This window comes from Anomalospiza imberbis, chromosome 5 (genome assembly GCF_031753505.1).
Source record: "Anomalospiza imberbis isolate Cuckoo-Finch-1a 21T00152 chromosome 5, ASM3175350v1, whole genome shotgun sequence".
Lineage (NCBI taxonomy): Eukaryota > Metazoa > Chordata > Aves > Passeriformes > Viduidae > Anomalospiza > Anomalospiza imberbis.
Window position 1 is genome coordinate 11,807,029 of NC_089685.1, and position 23,774 is coordinate 11,830,802.

At 37.9% G+C, this 23,774-nt stretch overlaps 1 protein-coding gene across 2 annotated transcripts in view; it reads right to left on the bottom strand.

Moving 5' to 3' along the window:
• PHTF2 (putative homeodomain transcription factor 2) overlaps nt 1-23,774 on the bottom strand; it is a 63,263-nt gene that overhangs the window by 37,821 nt on the left and 1,668 nt on the right. For both annotated transcript variants that reach the window (XM_068189606.1, XM_068189605.1), the window contains exon 2: nt 11,141-11,217. In XM_068189606.1, the coding sequence (XP_068045707.1) occupies nt 11,141-11,185 (45 nt within the window). In that variant the 5' untranslated portion in view covers nt 11,186-11,217. The remainder of the gene's footprint in view (nt 1-11,140; nt 11,218-23,774) is intronic.

The window sequence follows — 23,774 nt, forward strand, 5'->3', positions numbered from 1 at the left end:
TTAACAGTGCACAGCAACCAGATATATGGTCAGACTGGTAATCAAGCAGCTCATAGCCCAGGGGGAGCCCAAAGAATATCAAGAAACAGCACTTTTCCCCATTGATTGTCAGACATTTACAGGAAGGGCAACCTGAAACTTCAGGACTTAAGATGGTGACAAGAACAAGTCAATATACAAGACAACATATCCAAGTCTTGTAAGAAGTTATCAGAGATCATCCGGTTGCTTTGAACTCTATACAAACAGTATTTCTAGGTAATAATCAGTAATAACCTCTTTCACTATGGCAATTTTAAAGCCTTGCCATCCCAGCTGTTCTACCTAGACACCTAAATCTTGTGTGTCTGGGGATTGATACAGATCACAAACTCTGAGCAGTTAAGTGTAAGATCACTTTTAGGTCACGAGAGAGAGACAGATGCAGTTCCTGAGACTCAAAGATCCTCTTCCAGCCTGCAGAGGTGACAAGCAGCTCAGTCAGACACCCGACAGAGAGGAGAGAAGAACAACTCCCATCATCTCTGCAAACCTGCATAAATTCAATCTTACTGCAAGAGTGTCCCTCCTCCTTCCAGTTCACAACTACAGCAGACATAAGAGACCCAAGCACAAGTGCACACCTTGTACCAGAAAACATTGTTCTCATTTTTCTTTTAGTATTTCAGCCTTCAGCATTAATTTAGATGTTATAAAAGAAAGAAAGAAAGAAAAAGAAAAAGTCATTCTTAATTAAAAAGGATCTTTTAACCAAGTATCCGGCATAAATGCAAAAAAATACTCAGGGAAACCAACACACAAAAACACCTACATAAACAAAGAAATCTAAAGGCATCTTCTGTGTCTCTAAACCTGACCAATTAGTGGAAAAAAAAAATTAAAAAAATCTAATTTAGAGGAGTAAATTCTAAAGCAAATCTAAGATTGAAAGTGAGAACAGCAAACTGAATGACTCTTTCTCAAATTGAAAATATATTTCCCATTCATAAGAGCTGAACAATTTCTATAGTTTGCTACTGTAAAACTTTAAAAAAGAAGCAATCTACTGGCTTTTTGATAATAATAAATACTTTACACCTCACATTTGGGGGAAAAAAAAAAAGAAACTGTGGAAAATAACAAGGGACTTAGAGTAATGGGCAGAATTAAGCACTTATTACAATTAAAGTAATTAAACCAAAGGAAGTTTAACAGCTAACCCCACCTGGACAACAGCCAGCAAGTAAAAAGTCAATATATTGAATAACCACTCCACCCAGGCATTTATAGCTAATTGTTCTGGCTTTTCCTCTAAATTATTTTCAAATGAATTTTCAGGCCTTTCTGGTTTTCATTAAATTTGCTAAGAAGAGCCCCAAGTGAAATTTTTGTTCTGCATAACATTGTGTCCTCCCCTCCCCACTTTCAAAAAAATTTCTTCCTTCAAGGACAGAAGGGGGAATTCAAGTCTGTGTCCCTCTCTGTTATGCAACAAGCAAACGTGGAAGGAAGCCTTTGTGCCAATAAAGCTGCAAAGCAAACTCCATTCATAATTCCATTCATAGCTGAAACTAGTATAGAGTGGAAAGTCATTAAAACAGTGCTCTTCTTTTAGACAAGTAACAGATCATTTGTTAAAGGAATTCCAGGAAACAGAAGATATCTGACACAAGGAAGTCAACTGATTTAAAATTTTAATTATATTTTCCTACAAATATTTCTTTTCCCTCTTTAGGCAGCAGCTTCCATCTCCACAAAAAGACAAGAAGCAGGGATTTTGCTATTAACATTTCCCTTTTAACACTGCCCTATAAAGCAATTCTTCCATCAGGAGGTATAATAAGAGAGCTAGAACTACTTTAAAGGACACAGTCCTTTACAAATGTTTTACTGGCAAAGTGGATCTGTCCAACTACCTCTGATCAACTTTAGTTATTGACATCTGAGCACAGGACTATTTAGTAAGGCATGCTGATACAAACTGAAAGGAGTGGAAGAGAGAATTAGACAGCAAATGCCATTACAGTCTCTCACATGGTTTTTGTTAGGGGTTCCTTTTTTAATCTACTTCTTATCACCTCTTTGTGTTTTAATAAAGTTTAAGCAGGTGTGTGTGCCACTCAGCACATCAAATTCCAACCTGATACTCAACCTCCCTTCTCACCATCTGCATAAGCATCCCTCTGCATTTCTCTTCCAAATGTATCAGATGAAAATAGATGAAAACACAGGCAACATTATAAAGTAGAATACTGGATAGTGGCACACTTCATTTCCCACAATGATGAAAAATAGGAAGAACTAGTGTTACTCAAACAGGGCAAGTAAAATACACAGGCATTAATATTTTTTTCTCTCCTTTATGTCAGGAAAGCAGATTTAGAGTTTGTGAAATGTATCTTGCAGAATTCATTGAAAGGTATGTTTTCATTTACAACAAGCTAAATTATAACATATAATGATTGCCAGAGATGCTAGACACGTGTATGAATTAAAATCAACATAATTTGTGAATGAATCGAAGAAGGTAAGTTAATACTAGCAAACCTTCCTAGTTTTAAATTATTGAGTGCAACAGCAAATTCCAGCTTCAAAGAGTTTGGATTTACAAGTATTTGCATTTGAATTCTGTTTTATGTTAAATCTAATGGAAATCTAAAACAAATATAGGCTCTTGGCTGTTCATGTATTTCCTTACAACTGCACATACCTGCAGGACATGGAAAAGAAGCCTAAGACCTAGTCTAGCACCAAAGAAATTAAGCTCTAAAGGCAAGTAAAAGGAAGGAATAACCTTCCAGAGATAAGATCAGGTTGGAACCTGAATAATTTAAATATACACAAAACTTGATCAAAGCAAGGTCTCCCTCAATATGCAACTGTCCCAGGGCTCCTCCCAGGCCAGGCGTTCAGGCTCCCTGGGCTGGGGGCTGGAGCTATTCTGCCAACAGGAATGCCCTGACCAACTCCAGTACCCATTTACTACCCACCCACTGTGCCTGGAGTCCTAGCCCTCACAGCTGCAAATGCTGCACCATCCTTGGGAGAAAATATAAAGTACAAAACACAGGAGTCAAAAAAAGATCCCATTTTTAAGTACACAACTGCAAGAAATGCTTCTAAAATCTCTTCAAGACTTAGCACAAGACTCTGTGTAACAGCTCATCACTGATATTTTCAATCCATCAGTCTATCCGACAACTGGCAATAAACTTCTCTTAAAGCAAATGGTAAAACACAATATCCCAATCTTAAATTGATTTCACACAGAAATTTATTATAATTTAATTTATTAAATACCTAATCCAAACTCATATTCTATAACACTATTTTAGTTGTTATGACTTGGCAGAAAATAAATTAACAAAAAGTTAGATAACAAGCCTATTGTCTCATTTTGAAATGTAACTTTCATCAACAAGCATCAACACAACCTTGTTATAGGAAACCTGTCACTAACATGTAACAGATATTAAAAATTGTGGTATAACCTACCTGTAGCTGAAGTAGATAAAGTAGTAGATGTCATTTTATACACAGTTTAAATCATGCCTCCCAGGTCTCCTCAATACCAAGATTTTATCCAGTCTATCCAACTCAGCTACCTCTAAAATTCTTAAGATCCCACACCTCAATAAATACCAAATAAAGAAGATAAAAGGGATTCTGTTCATTTATGCATCCGCAGAATCAGCAACCATTCTTCAAGCAACTATAAAAATTTTCAGAATATAAAGAATTAAATGCAACTGAAAACTGCTGCCACTCTTTCACAACAGAGAAACAGGTGTTTAACATCCTAAATTAACAGGGTATAATAAACTTTCAAATAGGTTTTCTTGAAAAAAAAATTCTCACAAGTAATCAGTTGGAAAAAAAAAAAATCTAACTTGTATGTGACTTGGTATGGGAAATTACAATTACACATTTGGCAAACTTGATAAAGCTAGGTCTTTACTGAAAGATTAAATAAATTTGAGATCCTTTTTAAGTGCAGACTCATAACATTTTGTGTTATGAGAACATTTTCATGCTTAAGAGATGCATGCATCTCTTGCAATTATCTAAAATAACTGCACTTATTCTTTCCCATTCAAATACATCAGGAAGAATTTGATCTAATTTCTTCATACATGTGAAATTTGGCACCTGTACAGTTTGGATGTGTAAAAGCAATAACAATTAGCTTAAGTAAATTGAAAACACAGCAATATTTAGCTCAAAGCACAGTGGAAAAGGCTTTAGCACTGCTCAATGCTTCTTCCCAGTGCCCTTCTCATAACAAGCCACGTGTGCATCAAGATTGAATTTGAGCTTTGTGAATGACACTGATATTCACTTTAAGCTAATGTAGTGATGCTATCAACCTGTAGCCCAATACTCACAAGGCCCTTCTGATTCTAATGGAATTTATCAATATTTCAAGAGGCATTTATAATTTATGACCATGCAGACTAGCAAAGATTATAATCCTAAGAATACATAGTATTTCCTCTTGGATCTTAAAACTTTAATGTTTATCAATAATGAAACCTGTGGGCTAAACTTTGCTCTTTAAAACCTCTAAACACTTTTACAAGCCACAACACAAAAGTATTACAAATCCAAAATATGTAAGATCTGGAGTTCAGTAAATAAATAACAAAGCTGCTTCCTTGGACTGACACCTTATTAAAATATTTAGTGCTAAAATATTAGTTAATATGCTTTATTAATTTCTACAGTCCAACATAATTAAAATAACAGTATGATTTCCTGTATCAATTTCAGTATTAAAATATCCATGTATAAGTAATTTCAATATGGGCAATATTATTAATTTTTACTATGTGCCTCATCTTCTCAAAACTTAGAACAGGATTATTACAAGTTTTTTTAAACTCCAGTTTATTTCTTACATGAACTGATCCCCATTGCAGAAAAGGCAGTGCTCTAGTAGCTTAGCAGTATAATTAACTCTGTTGGAGTAGATTTCTAGTCCTGGGATGGGGTATTTTCTGGATATTTTTCATTTTCAAGAGTGGTAGGTTTTTTTTCAATTTTGCTTATGGTGGATATGTGGACTGGACAAGCTAAACTAAGACAAACTTAGCTGATAAACCATAGATAGACATCACTATAGGACAGTTGTACACTGTCTGTTAACAGCAAAGGGTTTAGTAACTTTTAGTCAAATGGAGGAGGACAGTGAAGGGATTAAGGTTATGTATCCTAAGGTAAAAAGCTTTGAATTTATAACTGCTGAATTGTTACTTCTGATTTTAAGATATCCCAATACCTCTCCCTTTTCCCTGTTTGGTGCCAGAGGGAGAGCTGAAACCAGCTATTTAGAGTAAAATCAAGCAATTCAAAACTTTAGTTTTTAACTTTAAGAGTTATTTATTATTAACTATTTGAATTGCCAACTAATGACCCACTTAAATTCTGCCAATAACTGCAACAGCACTGTATTTACAGCCATTTCACTGAACAATAATTTTACTAAGGCTTACTTTAGAGATTCCACCCCTTTCAGAGTCCAATAATAGCTAATTAAACATTTATCAACTACATACTCATGGGTTTTTTTTCTGAACTATTCTTTACAGATTAATTCTTCTTAAGATCTGCCAGCCATACTTATTTATTATCCTGAGTAATGGTTTACAAATTTGAAGATATCTACGAAAACCACAAAACATTTCTTTTCATCACACAATTAAACATAAAAACTATATACAGAAGAACAGCTAGAAACCAGGTTTGCAGGTTAAACTACATGAGAGTACAGGAATAACCAAAGCTAGACACAGCACCCTAGGTGCTGTCTGAGTTGAGCTGGTCAAGAGCAATCCCTTTCCTGGGTCCATGACTACATGACTGTTAAGAACACCCAGCTACTCTCCAAGAGTCAAGGATTTAACTCTGAAACATTTTATTTTTTTTTTAATGATACTGTAGCTGCACAAAACAAAACAGCCTCTAGATGTAACTGGGAAAAGAAAACCACTCTGACAGGCTCAGTATTCAGTATAATTCCCTGAAGACCTCTGAAAATCCTGCAACTTTACTGGTGTTGCAACTAGGATTTTAGAGTAGCATTGCCCCAAGGTCTCTGATTATTTCCATTTCCCATAGCATGCTTTCCTTGCTGCCCCTTGCTTTTCCTTCTCTGGGTGGCTAAAATATCAATTGGATCACGCAGGAAGAGAGAAGAAAATGTTAGGCTATAATTTCACAAGGTCTAATTAAACAATTTAAGAATCAGAAAACCCTTCTCAAGACAGCAGGATTTCATCTCGTCGTTCCCCTGCCATTAGATAGGTTAATCTCCTTGTAGACTCACAGTCTTAGTTTTAGTTGGATGAGTTTCCTGACCAAATTCACTAAATAAATGTACGAAAGTCTGTGGGAAGGCAATGCAGGCATGGGAGCCTATAGGCAGGCAAAATGCAAGCCTGCTTTGTTCAGACAGAGCCCCTGCTGGAGTTATCTCTTGCACCAGATTCAGAAACCAGAGTTTCGCCTCACCAAACAAGGCACTGAAGGTAAATCCCCACAGTAGGTCAGGTGACTACTTGAGTACCAAACGTGGAAGGAAACTCTATCTGAACATACATTTTCTTCCTCCGTGCTCTGACAAATGTCAGCTCCAACATTTGTCAAGTTTCAGCACTTGAAGTCAGATGTTTCTAAATCAATGCAGTTTCGGCATCCAGAGTTTTAGGTAAAATAGCCATGCAGCCTGTCCATTTGGCAAAACCTGCCTTTGGTGTCAAGGTGAATAATGCATCATGTGTATTCAGTGCCAAAAAGGAAATCAGGTGGTTTCAAGGTAGGATATAATTATAATTTAACTCCTCCTTTATTGACTTAATACAGGGACCAGGTTAGGAACATTAAAGCACTGATAGAGTTAAATGTGGGCAGGGACTTCAAGGGCAACACAAACAAGCTTCTACAGGTTTGTTGAAGACAGAAAGAATGCTAGGAAAAATTGGGCCCTCTCTGGAAAGAAACAGGAGAGCTGGTTACCAGGGACATGGAGAAGTTTGAGGTACTTAGATGTTTTTGCCTTGGCCTTCACTAGCAAGTGCTCCAAGTTGCAACCTGCTCTAGTGGAAGATGTTTGGGTTGGAAAATGATGAATTTTCAGGTCCCTTCCAACCCAGCCCATTCTATGAATCTAAATAGGCAAGTATAATCTTGGACTGATGAGCTGTAAAACACTGAATATTAAGATCTTAAAGCAATGCCATTAGAACTCTAATTTTGCCCTTTAAAGCCATGAGATAGAAAACATCTAATTTGTTTTATTGTGCCCTTTAACAGCTGTACCCAAGGGACGCCCAAAGCAGCAGAAAGCTGCACTGGCAGAGTTAAATGATATGCAATCAGGTGCAGGACTCAGCCTCAATTCAATAAGTTTCATTCTGCCTTCCCCTACAACCATCCCCAAGAGAAGGAACAACATAATTGTACAAATTTGTTGGTAATATTGCAGAAGAAGGAGTTTCCCACTTTAGCAGCAAGGCTTCTATAAGGATTGAAAATCAGAAAGTGGTTAAGGTAAATTTACATATCTTCTCCAAACTGGAAACCAGACCAAAAATTCCCTCTATTATTATCTGTAAAGCTTGAAAGTATTTTAAGAAATTAATGCAAAAAGTTATAAGAAGCAGTATTTTAAATTATTCATAACTTTATTATTTTTAACATCAGTTGCTGTTACTCAGGCAATACTTCAAGTACATATATAGTATCAGTATCATACAGAAGTTATGCCACCAAATACTGAAATTGTTTTCAATAAATGTGGGGTGTCAGATTTTTTCACATGAAACACTATGATGGCTTTCTCCACAAAATAATCAATTACCAAGCTGATGCAATTTCAGTACTGGGGCACATGCACATAATCCTAAGGATATTAACCAAGTGGTGCACCTATGTGAGAAGGAGCTCGGTAGCTGGCTGGAACTCTTCCAGAGAGCCATGCAGACACTCCTGCCGCTCCCTTTTATTGCAAGAAGCAGGGCAGCTCCAAGGGCTGAAAACAAGCAAGACAAACCCTTTGTCACACATATCTCTGCACTGTACTCCCCAGTGCATTGAGAAACACAGCAGAGGTTTCCTTTATTTTAATTTCTACAAAGTCAACCTGTATCTAGCAGATTTCATGCCTTGAAAAAATATTTGTACTGTCTGGGAAATGCAAACAATCATTGGAAGCACTAAAACTCTGTCCTTGCAACGTTGTATCTCAAATAACAAGCTGCTGTAATACCACTCTGAAATCTTACAATCCAACTTAAAATAATTCAGAATTGATTACTGTATTTTATCGAGACAGTAATCAGGAGCTCCAGTGCACTAAAAGCAGAGTAAATCTATTGTCAAAATAGAAAAACATGTTTACATAATAAAGGTCTGACCTTTTAAACAATTAGGGGTATTACTAAATCATCCTGGTGTAAGGAGCTCAATTTCAGACAATAGTATGAGTCATGAGTAAACTTGCTGTTTGCAAAACTTGCTTTAAGTAGGGTTGGAAGAGCTCAATTGCTTAACTCCTTCCATTGAAGAGATATAAAAATGTCTCCTGAGAAACCAACAGACCTTTGAAATTCAACAGAGAGACAAATATATACATTTAAAAATACATTAAACCTGAAAACTAAGAAAGACAAGGAGTAAGTTATCTGCTCAGTATTTCTTACACAGCCCCAACCTATTCAAATGCTTCTTAGTCATGTGTAACTAGAAATACCAGAAGTTAACTTTCTTTTTCAAGGCATTCATACACCAATTTATTAATCTGAAAATACCTCCCCAAAACAACAGCTTATTTTTCTCATTTCATCATAGAGGTAATATAAATTTCATCAATACTGACTGTAACCCTTGTTCTTTCTTGCCCCAGAAACAAACTTCTACTGCCAGAATGTGCTACATTTTGATCCCTCCCCACTTTCAATTCCAGTTACAGGTGTGATGAGTCAGTAAATCTAATCACTGAGACAACTCTGACAACTACAATAAAAACTGAAATTGAAAGGTGAAACTGGAAGCAAACAACAGCTCTTAAAGTTCAGTATCTTGACATCATAAGCAAGGACCAAAAGAAATGTCCAGTATTGACTAAACACTGGCACAACTCTTCCTGTTCCCCAAATTGAAATCTTTGGTTTAAACAACAAATCCATGGGTAAAAAATACTGTGCCACGTAACAGATTTAAACAAATAAATAAATAAACAAAATCAAGGGCAGAGGTGAAAGAGTCTAGATACTCCCAGGAACAGATCACACACACCACACTACAGAGATAGAAAACTCTTTGGGGTTACCAGCCAGATCCAGGAGAACCCTGAATTTGTGGTACCTGAGAAATTACAGTCTAATTCACATGATTTCACATGAATTACAGTCTAGTTCACATGAACATCTGCAACTTTTCTGCAATACAGCCATTTGTCTCAAAACATTACTTCCTCATACTACAGCAACATAACTTGCTCATCTGGCAGATCTCAGTCCACATGGATTGCAATTAAATTTTGTTCACATCAGGAAGAAGACCAACATCTGGTTATACATGATCTTATCCCTCCTGAAGACAGCTCAGTCCTTCTAGAAGTAACAAAAGCCACCTCACGACAACTCCTTGCCAAAAAGGCACTGTGCAATTCCTGGCCAAGCAGATCTCTGTAAAAGCCTGCAGAGATTCCCCACAGAAATGTTGGTTTTAGTATGAACAAAAGAAATGGAAACATGTGTGAACTCATTGGAAAAAAACGACAGAACAAGGGTTAAAAGAATGACCTGTACTGATAACAAGTAATCCTGTTAGGAGCAGTGTCCTGGGAAAAGTAGAATTGAGGAATGGCTGGTTTATATCAAGACCAGAAGGGCTGCCCTCTGTAAAACCACACCGCAGTGACTCATCCTGCCTGCCTAACACCAGGAGGATGGAAAGTTGGAGCATATCAAATATGCCATTCCTTTTACTGTATGACCAACAGGAAACAGACATGTATTTGGGAAAAAAAAAAAAAACCAAAACCAACCAGACAACAAACATGAACTTCACTTAAGATTTACAGAGACTGCAGGCTCTTTCTTGCATCAAAGAACCATCTATATGTAAAGCTGAATATCATGAAAGATCTGTCCAAAGGATAGTGCATCATCACCTACAAAAACAACCTCAGACATGATGAGGATCTGACACCCAGCATCTCTTGCACGGCACAAAGGGATCCTGGCCAGACCAAATACAAACACAGCTTGGTGTTGGGATATCAGTATTCTGATATCACGACACAGTGAGTGAATTAAGTGTATGAGAGAATGAGTGGAAGCAGGTAAAATCAACATCACTTTCCCCTTCCATGAGAACCTGCACTGAATTTCATTACATTAGATCTTTTACAAGTCATCTTCCCAATCACAGTAAATGGTAAAAAACCAAACAAGAAATTCATCATTAAACTGTGAATGATTTTCAAGTTTTTAATACATAATTGAATGATTGGTATAAATTAAGTCAGCAAAATTAATTTTTCTGCTCTTTCAACTGTACATTTAATTCACTGTTGTAAAGACCTCAACAAAGCAGACCAATATTATTTCTAGAAAGTAACTGTTGCTTTGCTAGAAGCTAACCAGAATTTCTGTTCTGAAGACCACTGCCATTATTTGCTTAAGGACAAGATATACCCTCTCCAAAAGACAGCTACAGACCCAAGGAAAACACTAATTCACAGAAACTTATTAAACCACAGAGAGCCAAGACTCTCTCTTTTGGGTATGTATTACACAGGTTTTTCGTTACTGACAGAAAATTTTTTTTCAATTCTTACTTTCTGCTTAAATACAAGCATTCTTTTCTGTGCTATAGAAACAACATTCTCCTGTACATTAACACTCTACTGAGAATGCAAAATTTGCTTTTTTGCAGAGCACAGGTAACCAAGGAAGTAACCAAGGAGTTTTCAAGATAGACCAAAAGCTATTTCATGTCACTAAATACAGTCACTAAATACTTATTTACCTATGGAAGAAAAGTTTCAAGCTACTCACTCTCATACAATGCTAACAAGTAATGCATAAATATTTTATACTTGTTATATTAACACATAAACACAACAAGCCACCATAAAAACAAATAGAAATCTTACCTTTTTCTGGTACCAAACTATAGCATCAGTTACTTTGGACGCCATTTATTCCACTGAATTCACAGAGTCATTTTAGGCTGTTAACAGAAAGAGACAGAACTTTACTTCCACTTCCCTATGAAGGCCAAGCAGGGAATGCAGAAACACTCCCGTTACCTGCAAATCTCTGAACAGCTGTATTTACTTTAACATTGCCTCATCTGTATTTTACTAAGACTTTGGGCTTTCTCCTCTAGGCAAACAAAAAACTACAAATCTGCTGCTACAGGACATCAAAAGCCCCAGTTTTGTCCTTCCTACCCAGTAAAACACACAGGCTGCACAGATATGATCTGTCATTGTCCTACAGGAACCTCACAAGTGTTTTATTACATGCAGTCTTTTTTTTTTTTTCCTGATAAATTAAGCAACCTATAGCTATCAGCCCAACACAGTACTCTGAAGTCCAGCAATAATTATGCTATAAAATGCAAGAAAAAATCATACAGACTATTAGATATACTTGGAGAGGAAAACAATATCAGTGCTAGAACTTCTCTAATCATAACTAGCACCCTCATGAAAACAGCAGACCAAAATTAAGTCAAAAGGAGAAAACCAAGAAAGAATGGTATGGTTCTTTTAATGGTAACAAATAGTAATAGCATTAGTTAAACTTTGATGCCACTGTAAACAGCAATCAGCTGAAAAAAGACCAAAGCCCAAACTTTCAGCTTATGTAAAATATTTGTATCTTTAAACTAATTTTCACGGTCTTCCTTCATGTAATCAGTTAGCCAGAGTTCATCAAGAGAGAGGAAAAAAAAAAAAAAGCCTTTGGGTATATCTGTGTCTCTCTTGTACTAGTGTACTAGGAAGCCCAGAACTGGACCCAGCAACCCAGGTGTGGCCTCACTGATGGCAAGGACATGATTAAGGATGTCATAAGGATGGCAGTGACTTAGTCCCCAAACACCAAACTATATATCAAGCATTTTCCAAGATCCACCTTGAGTAAAAATATTACACAGAAGTTGTAAGTATCAACAATAATATTACACCGTATATTTCATTAAATGGAAGAAAGAATTATTAACCTGTAGGGAGTTTTTATAGTACAAGATTATTTGGGATCTACACCTTGATTAAAAGACATTTGTTTACAGCTTTTACACAGGTAAGAAAGGCAAAGAAAAATGCAATAGTCAACAAATGGGATGGAAACCAAAACTGTACAGTAGATTTAAATTAGTGTCTTTATGAAAGACCTAAGCATTAGAGTAACTCATGACACTTTAATGTACATTATTCCTCACCAAAAAATTCAGGGTTTGGTTTGTTTTTTCTTTAAAGCAGGTATTAACCATATGAAGTGCATCAAGGGGAAGTGCCACATTCTGCACCTGGGACAACCCTGGTTGTGTGTAAAGACTAGGGAACAAGAGGCTGTAGAGAAGCTGCAAAACCTGGGGTCCTGGTTCATGGAAAGCTGAACACGAGCCAGCAGTGCCCTGGCAGCCAGGAGGGCCAAGCCTGTCCTGGGGACATCAGGCACAGCATCACCAGCTGGGCAAGGGAGGGGACTGTCCTGCTCTGCACTGGGGCAGCCTCACCTCGAGTGCTGGGGGCAGTTTTGGGAACCACAACACAAAAAGACATTAGGCTACAAGACAGCATCCAGTGGAGGGCCACATAGATGGGGTTGTTCTGTGCAAGGCCAGGAAGATGGACTAGATGATCCTTATGGCTCCCTTCCAACTCAGTATGATTCTATTTATTTTAAAAATGACCCTCCAAAAGACTCAGTTCTGCACTGACATTTGTTTGTCCATTCTCCTCTGACTTGTTCATGGACATACTCCTATTTTATACAATGCATTACTTAAAATATATAAATAATACTGCCTTAGCTTAGACATGCACCATATACACTGTAGTACAAACCTTCAACAAATAGATTGATATTATATCAGTGCCTGAGGATTTCTAAGAGACATAATGACAAACGTTCATGTTTCCCAAACAAACCTATTTTTAAGATTTATAACAGTGCAACTCCTGTATCTTCTATACGACTTCAGATAAAACTACAACTCAAGAGAAAAATGTCTCAGAGATCTTAGACAGTCATTGAAAATTCCAGAAATATCAGAAGAGTGGCAATTGGTGCAACTGAGCAAGCAAACACCTCAATTTTTCCACTGTTGAAAATATCATGTAAGTCACAACAAGTCAGTTAAAGCTGGCAGCCACGACTCTGTCAACATCTGTGATTGTTTCTGATCACAGAGTCTGTTTTCCTAAGAGCAACTATCAATTATTAAGAATCCATTGGCACAACAAATATAAAAATACTATCACATAAAGGAAGGAGTCCAAGAGAGACTGCTATAACCTGACATATCACATAGACTGGTCACCTTTCTTTCTCACCCATGCAAACCTTACAACAGGACTTGCTTTCTTATTGGAAAACCTCTTCAATTCAACTTGACTTTAAACATCCTTTGCTCCATTGGACTCAAAAGTGACATAAAACCCTTCCCCACAGACACATGGCCTTCACACACACAACCTACATCACACAGTCACAGTGACAGCAGTTCACTGCTGCAGAGGTGCCAGTGCAGGACGGGGGCACACGGATATTGATCACACATGGGCTGCAGTGCAGGAAGGGGCCACACAGATACTGATCACATTTACACCCCCACCTTCCCTGCCTTCATGACCTCATCTTGGAGGACTTTTAAGTCCTTCTAATTTCTCTTCAATAACATCCCTCTCAAATACAATACACCCTGCTTCCTACTAGCCTAATCACAGGATGAGAAAAAGGTTGGAACAACTCATTATCAGCAGTAAAGAACCCTGAACCTGGACAGAAACCTTTCCCTCAACAGCTATATTAACTTGATATCTTTCTCCAAGGTCAATTATTTTTCAGGAAACCAAACATTAACTCATGAATTCAAGACTTCGAACTGTGTTGAATATGGCTAAAAATGGATCAGCCATTTTAAAGGCAGTAACCTTTGTTTTCAGTAGCTTTTCAATTCACTCAAAAATCCTTTGCCTCAAGAAACAATTACCTCACAAAGCTATAAACCAAATATAAAGAAGTAGCTTTATTAGATTTCTATCAACAAACCTGTTATTTAGATTATCCATGGTTTTCATATTTTTAAGAAACTCTCTGCATTAAATCCTCCATAGAATCTATTTTGGTGTCATTTAAAGCTTATTTGCATACATATTTGCATAAACAAATGCAAAGATTATGCTTACAAAAGTAAATATGACAAAATCATGGGATGGATGTCTCAAAACAGAGTGGTATGCTAAGTAAAAATACCTCTACTAGGAAATATCACATGCTTTCTTCAAGAGCTACACAACCATTTCTGAGACAGCACAATAATAAAAGGTGAAAAGGTTTATTTCATTATTTCTGTGCAGTGTTTCTGCTTGCAGTAGCTGGGATTTGTCTATGGTTTGGTTTTTGTTTGTCTTTAGGTTTTGGGGGGTTTAATGAGGTGAGATGAGACATTATGAGTTTAAGAGACTCAGCCTGAAGCTAGCTTATCTGGGTGAGGGATGGACGGAAACAACTCAAGGCACTTCAGCTGCAGACCCAGCTCTATCTGAACACCTTAGACTAGAGACTGAGTACTTTAGCAATTTCACAACTCTGCACATTCATTACAACTTACCCTGCCATTCATGTTTCCAACTAGCACTGATCCTGAGGTCAGCCTGTAAAAGCCTGGCTCTAAAGCACACCAGTATCAGCTGGGTAAAAGTGAACATGTGAAAACAGCTGATAGACAAACACAAGCAGACAGAGCAGTGCCTGTTCTTCTGCCTGGTTCTCCCCTCATCCTCTCTGGACCCAGCCTTCTGTTCCATGCTCTCTGTCAAATACCTGCATCTAGGATAGGGACCAGCTTTAGCACTCAGTTGTACAATGCCCTGCGCAAAGTAACTACGGCAAGATTAAGTTAATCTTAACTAGCTGAAGACTTCAGAGAAACATAAAAAATACTCCCAGCTTCAGAGATTAGACAGAGCATCCAAATATAAAAGCTTTATCACAACCTCTCTGTAACAGTCAACAGAGCTTTCGTTACCTTTCCATCAAACTCACAGTTAATGCTATGAATAACTAGCAGTATCTTCTGATCAAGAATTCATTACTTTCTTCAAGGTTAATAGAGAGGACAACCTTATTTTGGTGATCCCTATTCAAAGGTGGGGTATCTTACCTATTTCCCTGTTCAGGGCATAATCATATTACACAATATACCTTGCAATCAAAGTAGCAGTTTCTCAAAAGCCACAGAAATTTATATTTAGATGTCTTTAGGTAGCTAAGAGCTCATGTAAGCCCCACAGTACTGCAGTGCTTATTGAGTAACATAGGATATACACAAATTCAAAGTATATTTAGAAATTTTACTCATATCCATAGGGCTTTAGTGACCCTAGTCAGACATAAATGTATGTATTTCTAAATGACAGTCTAAAGCAATCTGAACTGACAGAAGTTAAGAATAAAATTGTGCTCTTCCATAGTGACAAAGAAAAAAAAAATAGGTTTTTTTAAGAATATACAAGCCTAAGCAGTGTCAACTAGCAAAAGGACATAATTAAAAATACAACACAAGCAAGGACACATAGGCAAATGGTTGGTGTCCTTGTCTGTAAACACTGTGAATCACTAAGTATTTCAAGGAACCTGTTCTCTTTACAGCAATCCCAACCTGAATGGTCAGGATACCATTCAGCTTTTGAGTCAAGACCTGAGTGTCCTTCTCAACTCATTATGGTCATAGACTGATGATGCAATGAAGTTGCATGTTTACTATACATCATCAGAATTAAAATTGCAAAACCTAGGTTGCTTTTGTATCAAATGTTTTTTTAAAAAGTCAACGATTTTTAGTACCTTCAGGAAATTAAAGGCAGTTTTAAAAAGGTTATAATGTAAAGCCATGAGAATACTACAACCTGGTTTCAACTGCTTTCCAAGATAGAACTGTTTTACCATTACATTAGATCCTCCATATTGCAGTTTCACAATCACAGGTGTCTTTTCACTAAGATTCCCTGGCATGTAGAGTAAGAAAAGAAAATTAATCAGAACAGTAAAGACAATGGCCCAAACTACTAACTTTATTGCAACATTTGTATCATACAAACTCTCTGAAAGCATTAAACTTGTTCATGCACAGCTAGAAAACAACTTTAAAGTGAAAGAAAAAAACTTCACTTTCTAAATTCAACATCAAAATACAAGTTAACATTATCATCAAATTGCTGACATTATTTGATATTTTAAGTTTAAATGAGCCCAATAAACAGCTTAGTCACATTAGGCATCTGCTGTTGACTGAAAAGCTGCTTCTGCCATGACATAACAAACCAAGGGAGGCATCCCTGTAATGCAGATACAGCACTAAACTTACCAGGAGTCATCCTTCCTCCACTTAAACCCAAGGGAGTTCTGCCACTGCCACAAAGAATAGGATGAAACCCTTAAAGCAGTGCTCCAAAAGAGCCATTATTCTTCATGTGCATTACACATAAACCATTAAACTTACATCTCCTTTTTGAAAGGGAACATCAAATACTAAGCAATGCACTCACTGTTCTTTTTAAGTACTTTACCTATGTATCACTGTTCTCAAAATAGCATTTCAGAATTGCAAATTGTATACAAGCAAATGAGAAACTTGTCACTCCCAGGTTCATAACTTTCAGTGGAGGTTTTATCATGTTCCTTCCAGTTACCCTTAAGAAAATCTGCAGCAGTCAAAACCAAAGGAAAAAAAGTCAAGTTAAATTAAGAAAAACCCAGACACTGCTAACTTAAGGACGATATCCAGCAACCAGCATGAAAAGTACTCTTCCTGCCATGCCCGCTGAGCCCCACCAGGTTGTCTTGCAACCCAAGGTCATAACAGTTTGTAAATAAAAAGGAATTAACATATTTGCTTTCTCCAAGGAAGACCAAAACTCTGCTAAAACTGGATACCAGCATTCCTAGGATGCTGCTCATGAGAGTTAGTGTTCAAACTCTGCCCTTCACTCCATCTCAAAAAGACCCCAAAACCCCACAAAAAAACTAGAACCCCAAATTGCAATCACCCCCAAGCAACCAATTTAAAAAATTAACATGCCTAGATGCCTATTCTGGGAGGTTTTTGTTTGTTTGAGAGTGCCTCCTTCATCTGGCCAACAGCAGCAACAATAAGACATGAATCAGACCCTATGCTGGCTGCTGTGTATCAAACCCTGTTCTTGAACAGAGATGTACCAAACATGTCTTATATGATGACAGACACAAACATCTGGAAGCATGTCCATGCCTGTGTCTCCAGTAAGATGTCAGATGATGAAAAGCTGATACCTTCTCAGGCCTCAGTATTCTGCCCACAAACCACTGCATCTGATCCTATTTCTGCTGCTGCATATTCCCTTATAAGCTCATGCCCTTTATCACTCACCAGCCAAGCAGGAAGGTATCACAGACACAGCACAGAGCACGTAGTGAGAACTAGCTTTCAAAATCTGATTGGAAGCAGACTCAACCTAGCCATCCTCACATCCACAGCAAACCCACCAATATCTGAAGCAAAGAAGTGCCACACAAAATAACTGTCACCCAAGGAATATTTGTCAGTGAATTACACAACTATCCAAAATAGCAACAAAATGTTGACTATCAGGATTTCTGAGATTTATTTCAGGTTCTGGTAAAAGAACATTGCATGCAGTTGTTGCAACTGCTGCAGAAATTTCTGGAATCTCTGCCTTAAGATCTGTGCAACTTTCGTAAATGTGTTACATAACTGGTTCATGGCTCCATTTGAAATAACTTGACACAATCTCATAGATACCTTACCCACAAAAATAGGGGGGAAGGACTCTGAACTGAGAAGTCCCAAGATTCTACACCTCCCATAATTTACTTTTGAGCCTGCTGTAGTATTTATCAATTAGCAAAAAGCTTCCAATATTTAAACATACCCTGCTGTTCAATAAAGTAGAAAACTCCAGGCCCTTAAAGGGAACTATACTCAAGTGAATTTTACTTCTTATCTACTATAGGAGGTGTCAGTTTCAAAATTCTCACCAAATACAGTAATTGCTGTAACCACACTGGATCTAAAAGCCATTTCTGAAAATACGGTATCTTTTTTAAAAAAAGTAAATAAAAACCAGCACATGGTCGATCTCAAGTTCTTTCTATTCCTGTTCTTTGTACTGAATACTACACGCACACACATCCATATCCCATTAAACATTTGCAACCTTATACTGAGAAATCCCTGAAACAGTGCATGTATACATCTGCTCTTACAACTCTAAAAACTTTATTAAGGAACAGAATGTCTATAACACCAAGTTTTATATATATATAGCTGCCTTAACAAATACTTGAATAAAAAAAACTCCAAACAAACATAGTCACCACCTTGAAATAAAATGTCATGCTGCTTTCTTCTTTCTTGAGATTCTTAAGGCAATAATAAATCTTGCTCACTGGAAATACTGACTTGTGTTTAGGAAGACGTGTTTATCTGTCACCAGGCACTGCACAGCAGAGTTGTGGCTTCTTGATGACTACAGTCAGGAAGCTGAAAACCACTCCTAGATCAACCAAGTTTGCATCATGTTCTATAAATAGTTATCCAGCAAGTTTTAAAGCAGCTGAGGCATGAAGTGGCTGAGCTGTCGGAAAAAGCTGCTGTCTCTTGTAACAGCCACTGCTCTGTAGGAACAGAGTTGAAAATGCTGAGCATGAATTTTTAAATTCTTAAAAAAAAAAAAAAAAAAGTCTCTGGAGTGAACCAAGCAAGGAATTGCAGAGTAACAAGGCTTACATGTGTATCTGGCAAGGTCCTCAAAACAATCATTAAAAATGGAACACCATTATACCTGAAAGACTATCTGATAGGGTCTAATCAGCAGTTTCTACACAGGAAGATCATGTCTCGGTCTATCAGTATTTCTGGACATGACAAACTAACTGATAGACAAGAGCAAGTGATAGAACATATGTGGACTTTCAAAGAACCTTTGGAAAGATGTCAAAGACTTCCAAATGGTCTGTTATCCATGAAAAGCAAACATTGCCACAGATTAAAACCAGCCAAAACACTGAACAAAATCTGGAATCAACATTCTTCAATGCAATCAGCTAACTGGATAATGAAGATTAACAGCAGCATCCAGTCTGCACAGAGCAGGCTATTGATCACCTGACACCGATGCCCAGAAGCTCCTTGGATCACAGACCTGCAGCTCCTCCATTCAGCGCCAGTCCAAGGCAAAATGCACACAAATCCCCATTCTCCTTCATGCAGAACCATTCTCATCCTGAAACCAAACAGACTAAATTTTCCTAGTCTGGTCTCTCCATGTTCCACTAGCTTTCACATACCTTAGCACACAGTAGTGACAGAGGCAGACATTCAGGGCCTCATGCAGCATCCATGTGCTTGGTGACTACCTTGTTAAAGGATGAGAACATCCAGAAATGGCAAATTCCAGGTAAGTATTCCAACCATCAGACTTTTACTAGAGAGATGAACGCAGACACCATGTCATTGCTCATCAGGCCCTGACGGGTAAGGGTAGAGATACCCCACTCTCCTGCTGGCTCCCAGAGCCCTAAAGAGGGAACTTCAAGCAGACGCAATCTCTTCCTAAAGACACATCGACACAACCGATGGCAAAGGTCAGGATGGCCCTGTGAGGCTCCACAAGGGTTTTAACCACTCTAAACCAGTATCACCACAGGACACTGTCCTTAGTCACCAGCTTCCAGCCCTGGAGCCCACCACACAGGAGACAGCTCCCAGGCTCTGGCTGCCCCTGCGGAGCCCACGAGCAGCTCTCACACGATTCACCTCCGCAGAGCTTCGGACCGTGCAGTACAAATGGCACAAATGGTGAGCACAAATGGCACCGAGGCAGCTCTGACCACAGCCAGCTTGAACACTCTAGATCTCTCCCCATAAGCCTTCTCAATCAGTAATCTTGACTAATTAGGGCTATTTCCCCTTTTCCTTCTCCTATTTGGATGAGTAGACTAGAATTTTTATGAAGTACTGCCTAAATTAAGTTCTGAAATAGAATGAACTGAACCCTGTCCTATTATTCCAAATTTTAAGCTTCTGTAAAAAGGTCCAGCAGTGCTCACTATATTTATCATTTATACTGCAATGAAGAAAACCTGAAGCAGTAATATTTCTAGATGGCAATCTTAAACTAACAAAGCTTAAGAATATTAATAAACTTTAACAATAAAAAGGCAAAATAAACTGAATTCAGTAGCAACCATGTCAATGTTATCTGTAAGGGAAGGCAGGGGGAACGAACTATGGAAACCACTCAAGGCCTTAAGAAATGATATCTCAAATCCAGAAAGGAAATATAGCAGCTCAGGGACCTCTGTCATCCAATATAATACAGTCAGAAGAGCAGGGAGACCTGAATAAAAGGGGGACAACAAGGAAAACACTGCAGTACAGCTCTGTTCATCAGCTGTGCAATCTGATTTGAAATACATCTACTTTATTGAGAGAAGAATATTAAAATACAGGGGGAGGGGTTCTGAGAAGGGCTATGAATTACCAATAACTTGAAAGACTCTCCTATTGAAACAGGAAACTATGAACAAAAAAATAAGGCATTATAATAAATTAAATGAGACTTCAAGAGAAAAACTGAAAATAAAGTCAAAACAACAAGCTTCCCAGTAATACAGGCAACTTCATTTATTAACTAAGCTGAGAGGATAGCAAAGCCAAATTTTTAACAGAGAAATATTATAACACATAAGTAGACTGTTAAACTCACTGTCACAGGAAGTCACTGAAGCCAAGATTTAACTCCCATTCGAAAAGAAAGCAGCTATTTAAACAGACAATAACAATAATAATAAGGGGGAAAAATAAACACACAGCTGAGGGAATCTCAAGCTTCATAACCCAGGATGCAAGAAAGCATCCAAAGAGATCACTGGGCTGTGTTTGGCCATCCAAACACTCCCCTGAACCCGGCCGCACAACGGCCAGAAGCCAACACCAAGGAGAGCATGAGCCACACACAGAACAAACTGTCCCTTGGACACATCAACACGAAGAGTGGTTAGCTGCCAAGCCAGCATCTGCCAACCACCTAAACCCCAAAAGCATCTGGCGCTGGCCAACTTCCAAAATGCAAGGCTTGCATGATTTCACATTTGATGTGATATTGCTTTAATTTCTTCTCCCACTCTGCAGTTGTATTTTATTTTTTAAGAACAGAACAACAAATTATTTGCAAATAGGAGTCCAATGCTTGGACTTATTCCAGAAAGTCATCTAAGCTCTTTGGAGAACATCTACCAAGACCACCTCAAATGAGCAAAGAATTCAATACTGAATATCACATGTACTCCCAGCAGAAACAAATTTGGAAAAATTCCCATTCACATGCATAAATTAAAAACATAAGAGAATAGTTCTAGGAACTTCCTGATATCTTCCCCTTTAACTAAAAAAAAAAAAAAAACCCAAACAGAAAAACCCAGCACAAACACAAGCTGTATTTCTAAATTTCCTGACAACACAATGGCTATATGTCTCTATATGTATACATGTTTGCTCTGACTTTGAAGCTACTCTGAGATGGGGCTGGACCAGACTGATGACCTCCAATGACCCTTTGCTAAATTATTCAATTATTACAAGTAGAGCATACCCCAACAATACACAGCAATACATTATCACTCTAATCAGTATTAACTCTTTTTTCCCCTATGGCAATTTATTAAGCTCTTTGGGTCTTCCTTAAAAATTCAAATATAATTTCTTCAAAGAGTTAACCATTTCCTCCTCTGCACAAATCAAAAAGGACCTTTATAAATAACAGCACAGTAAACTCAAGGGAGAAAACACGACATTAAAAGCTTTCAAAGTCTGTTACTTCTCACACCACCACTTATCTTTGAGTAAGTGGTGGTCAGTTGTCCTCAAACAGGAAGATGCAGCTGTACCTCTGACAGATACCCCATGAGTTTTGTTTTGTTTCCTTCATAAAACAAAAAAACATTAGAGAAAAAACAGGCCTACCTTGCTCTGTGGGCAGAAGCAATTACATCTGCCTGCTTTTACCATTGTCCCCACCCATAATATTTTTCCTGCCCCCCACCCATCATAACAACCATCCCAAGTGCTTGGCTGGGCCAGTCAAAGTAGGCTAGTGCTGATGGCTCAGAGCTTAGCACACAGACGGCCCTGCAGTTGCTCACTTCTTGGAGAAGGGAGGGACTCAATTATGATTGCCTTTTTTGGGTAGGAATATTAATTTGGGACACTACCTATCAAAAGTTTTATACAAATTTGTCACAGTGTAGGTAGTTAATGTCTTCCAGTTGCGTTAACTTTGGTTTCATCATCGGAGTAAGAAGTGACTCAAATGGGAGAAGACAGACAAATAAAGCAATTGTACAAGCTCTGTGCCCTTAATAAGTCTTGCTAAAAATCCACATAAGCTGTCTTATGATGAATCCATAAACAACACTGTTTATGAGAAAAAGAACTTCCTCACAAAGGAAAACCCAGACCCCAATCTTTGACTGGTATCATTCTCACTCACGGGGTCCTGAGAAAAGACAAAAAATTTCTTCAACAGTATTTCTACTAGAAATAAGATAGATAGAAAAAGCCAAGGAAGACACTATATGTAACTTTGGAGAATTCGGAAAGCAATAAAGTCCACTGCTTTCCAGTGACCCCTGCCAGCTGTGACAGGAACAGCATTGTTCAACTCCAACAGCACTCCATCCCTCACCGCCTGGTCAAGCGCCTCAAAGGAGGCTGACTGGAATTCTTTAACACACACACCTATGCCCCCCCTCTAAAACACACCAATACTGTTTCCTATTTCAAAACCTACAGGACTTTGATTTCTCCCAGAATTCACACCAGTGCCCGGCAGCTATGGATACAGCTGGGATCAACTTTTTGAGACAAGCTGTGCTAACTCTGCTTTGGGAGAAATCCAGTACTACCAGAATACTTGAAATTCTCCATGGAGTTCCCAACAATTACTGACAACTTATTTGTATGTGATGTTCCAGACAACACAAGGAGGAAAATTATAGTGCAAACATTGAATTAAACCAACTAGGTTTCCAAATACTTTTTCTGGTGACTCAGGCTCATGTTTTATCCTTTGTAATACTTATATCCAGAATAAAAACATACACTGGCAGTAAAACATAGCAACAGAACATTTAACTGCACAAACATTCCACTTCAAACGTGGATTGGGATCTTAAATACACAAGTTCCAAGCACTGCTCTCAACCTTCACCTTCAGAAATGAAAGCTACTTGCAAATACTGTACAATGGAGTCCATCAAGGTGATCTGCATACACACATTCATGAACACCTTACTGGAACAGAAATAAGACTTCTGAGAAAAGGATTATCCTTTCCAGGGAGTTACAAGCAAAGAGGCAAACCAAAGAAGATCACCAATACTTCAGAGCTTCAGAGCTACAAAAATAGCCAAATGCATACAGCTATTTATAACCCAGAGATTTTTTTGCACAAAACACTTTTGCCTCTTAACCTCAGGGAAACAAAGTCTGAT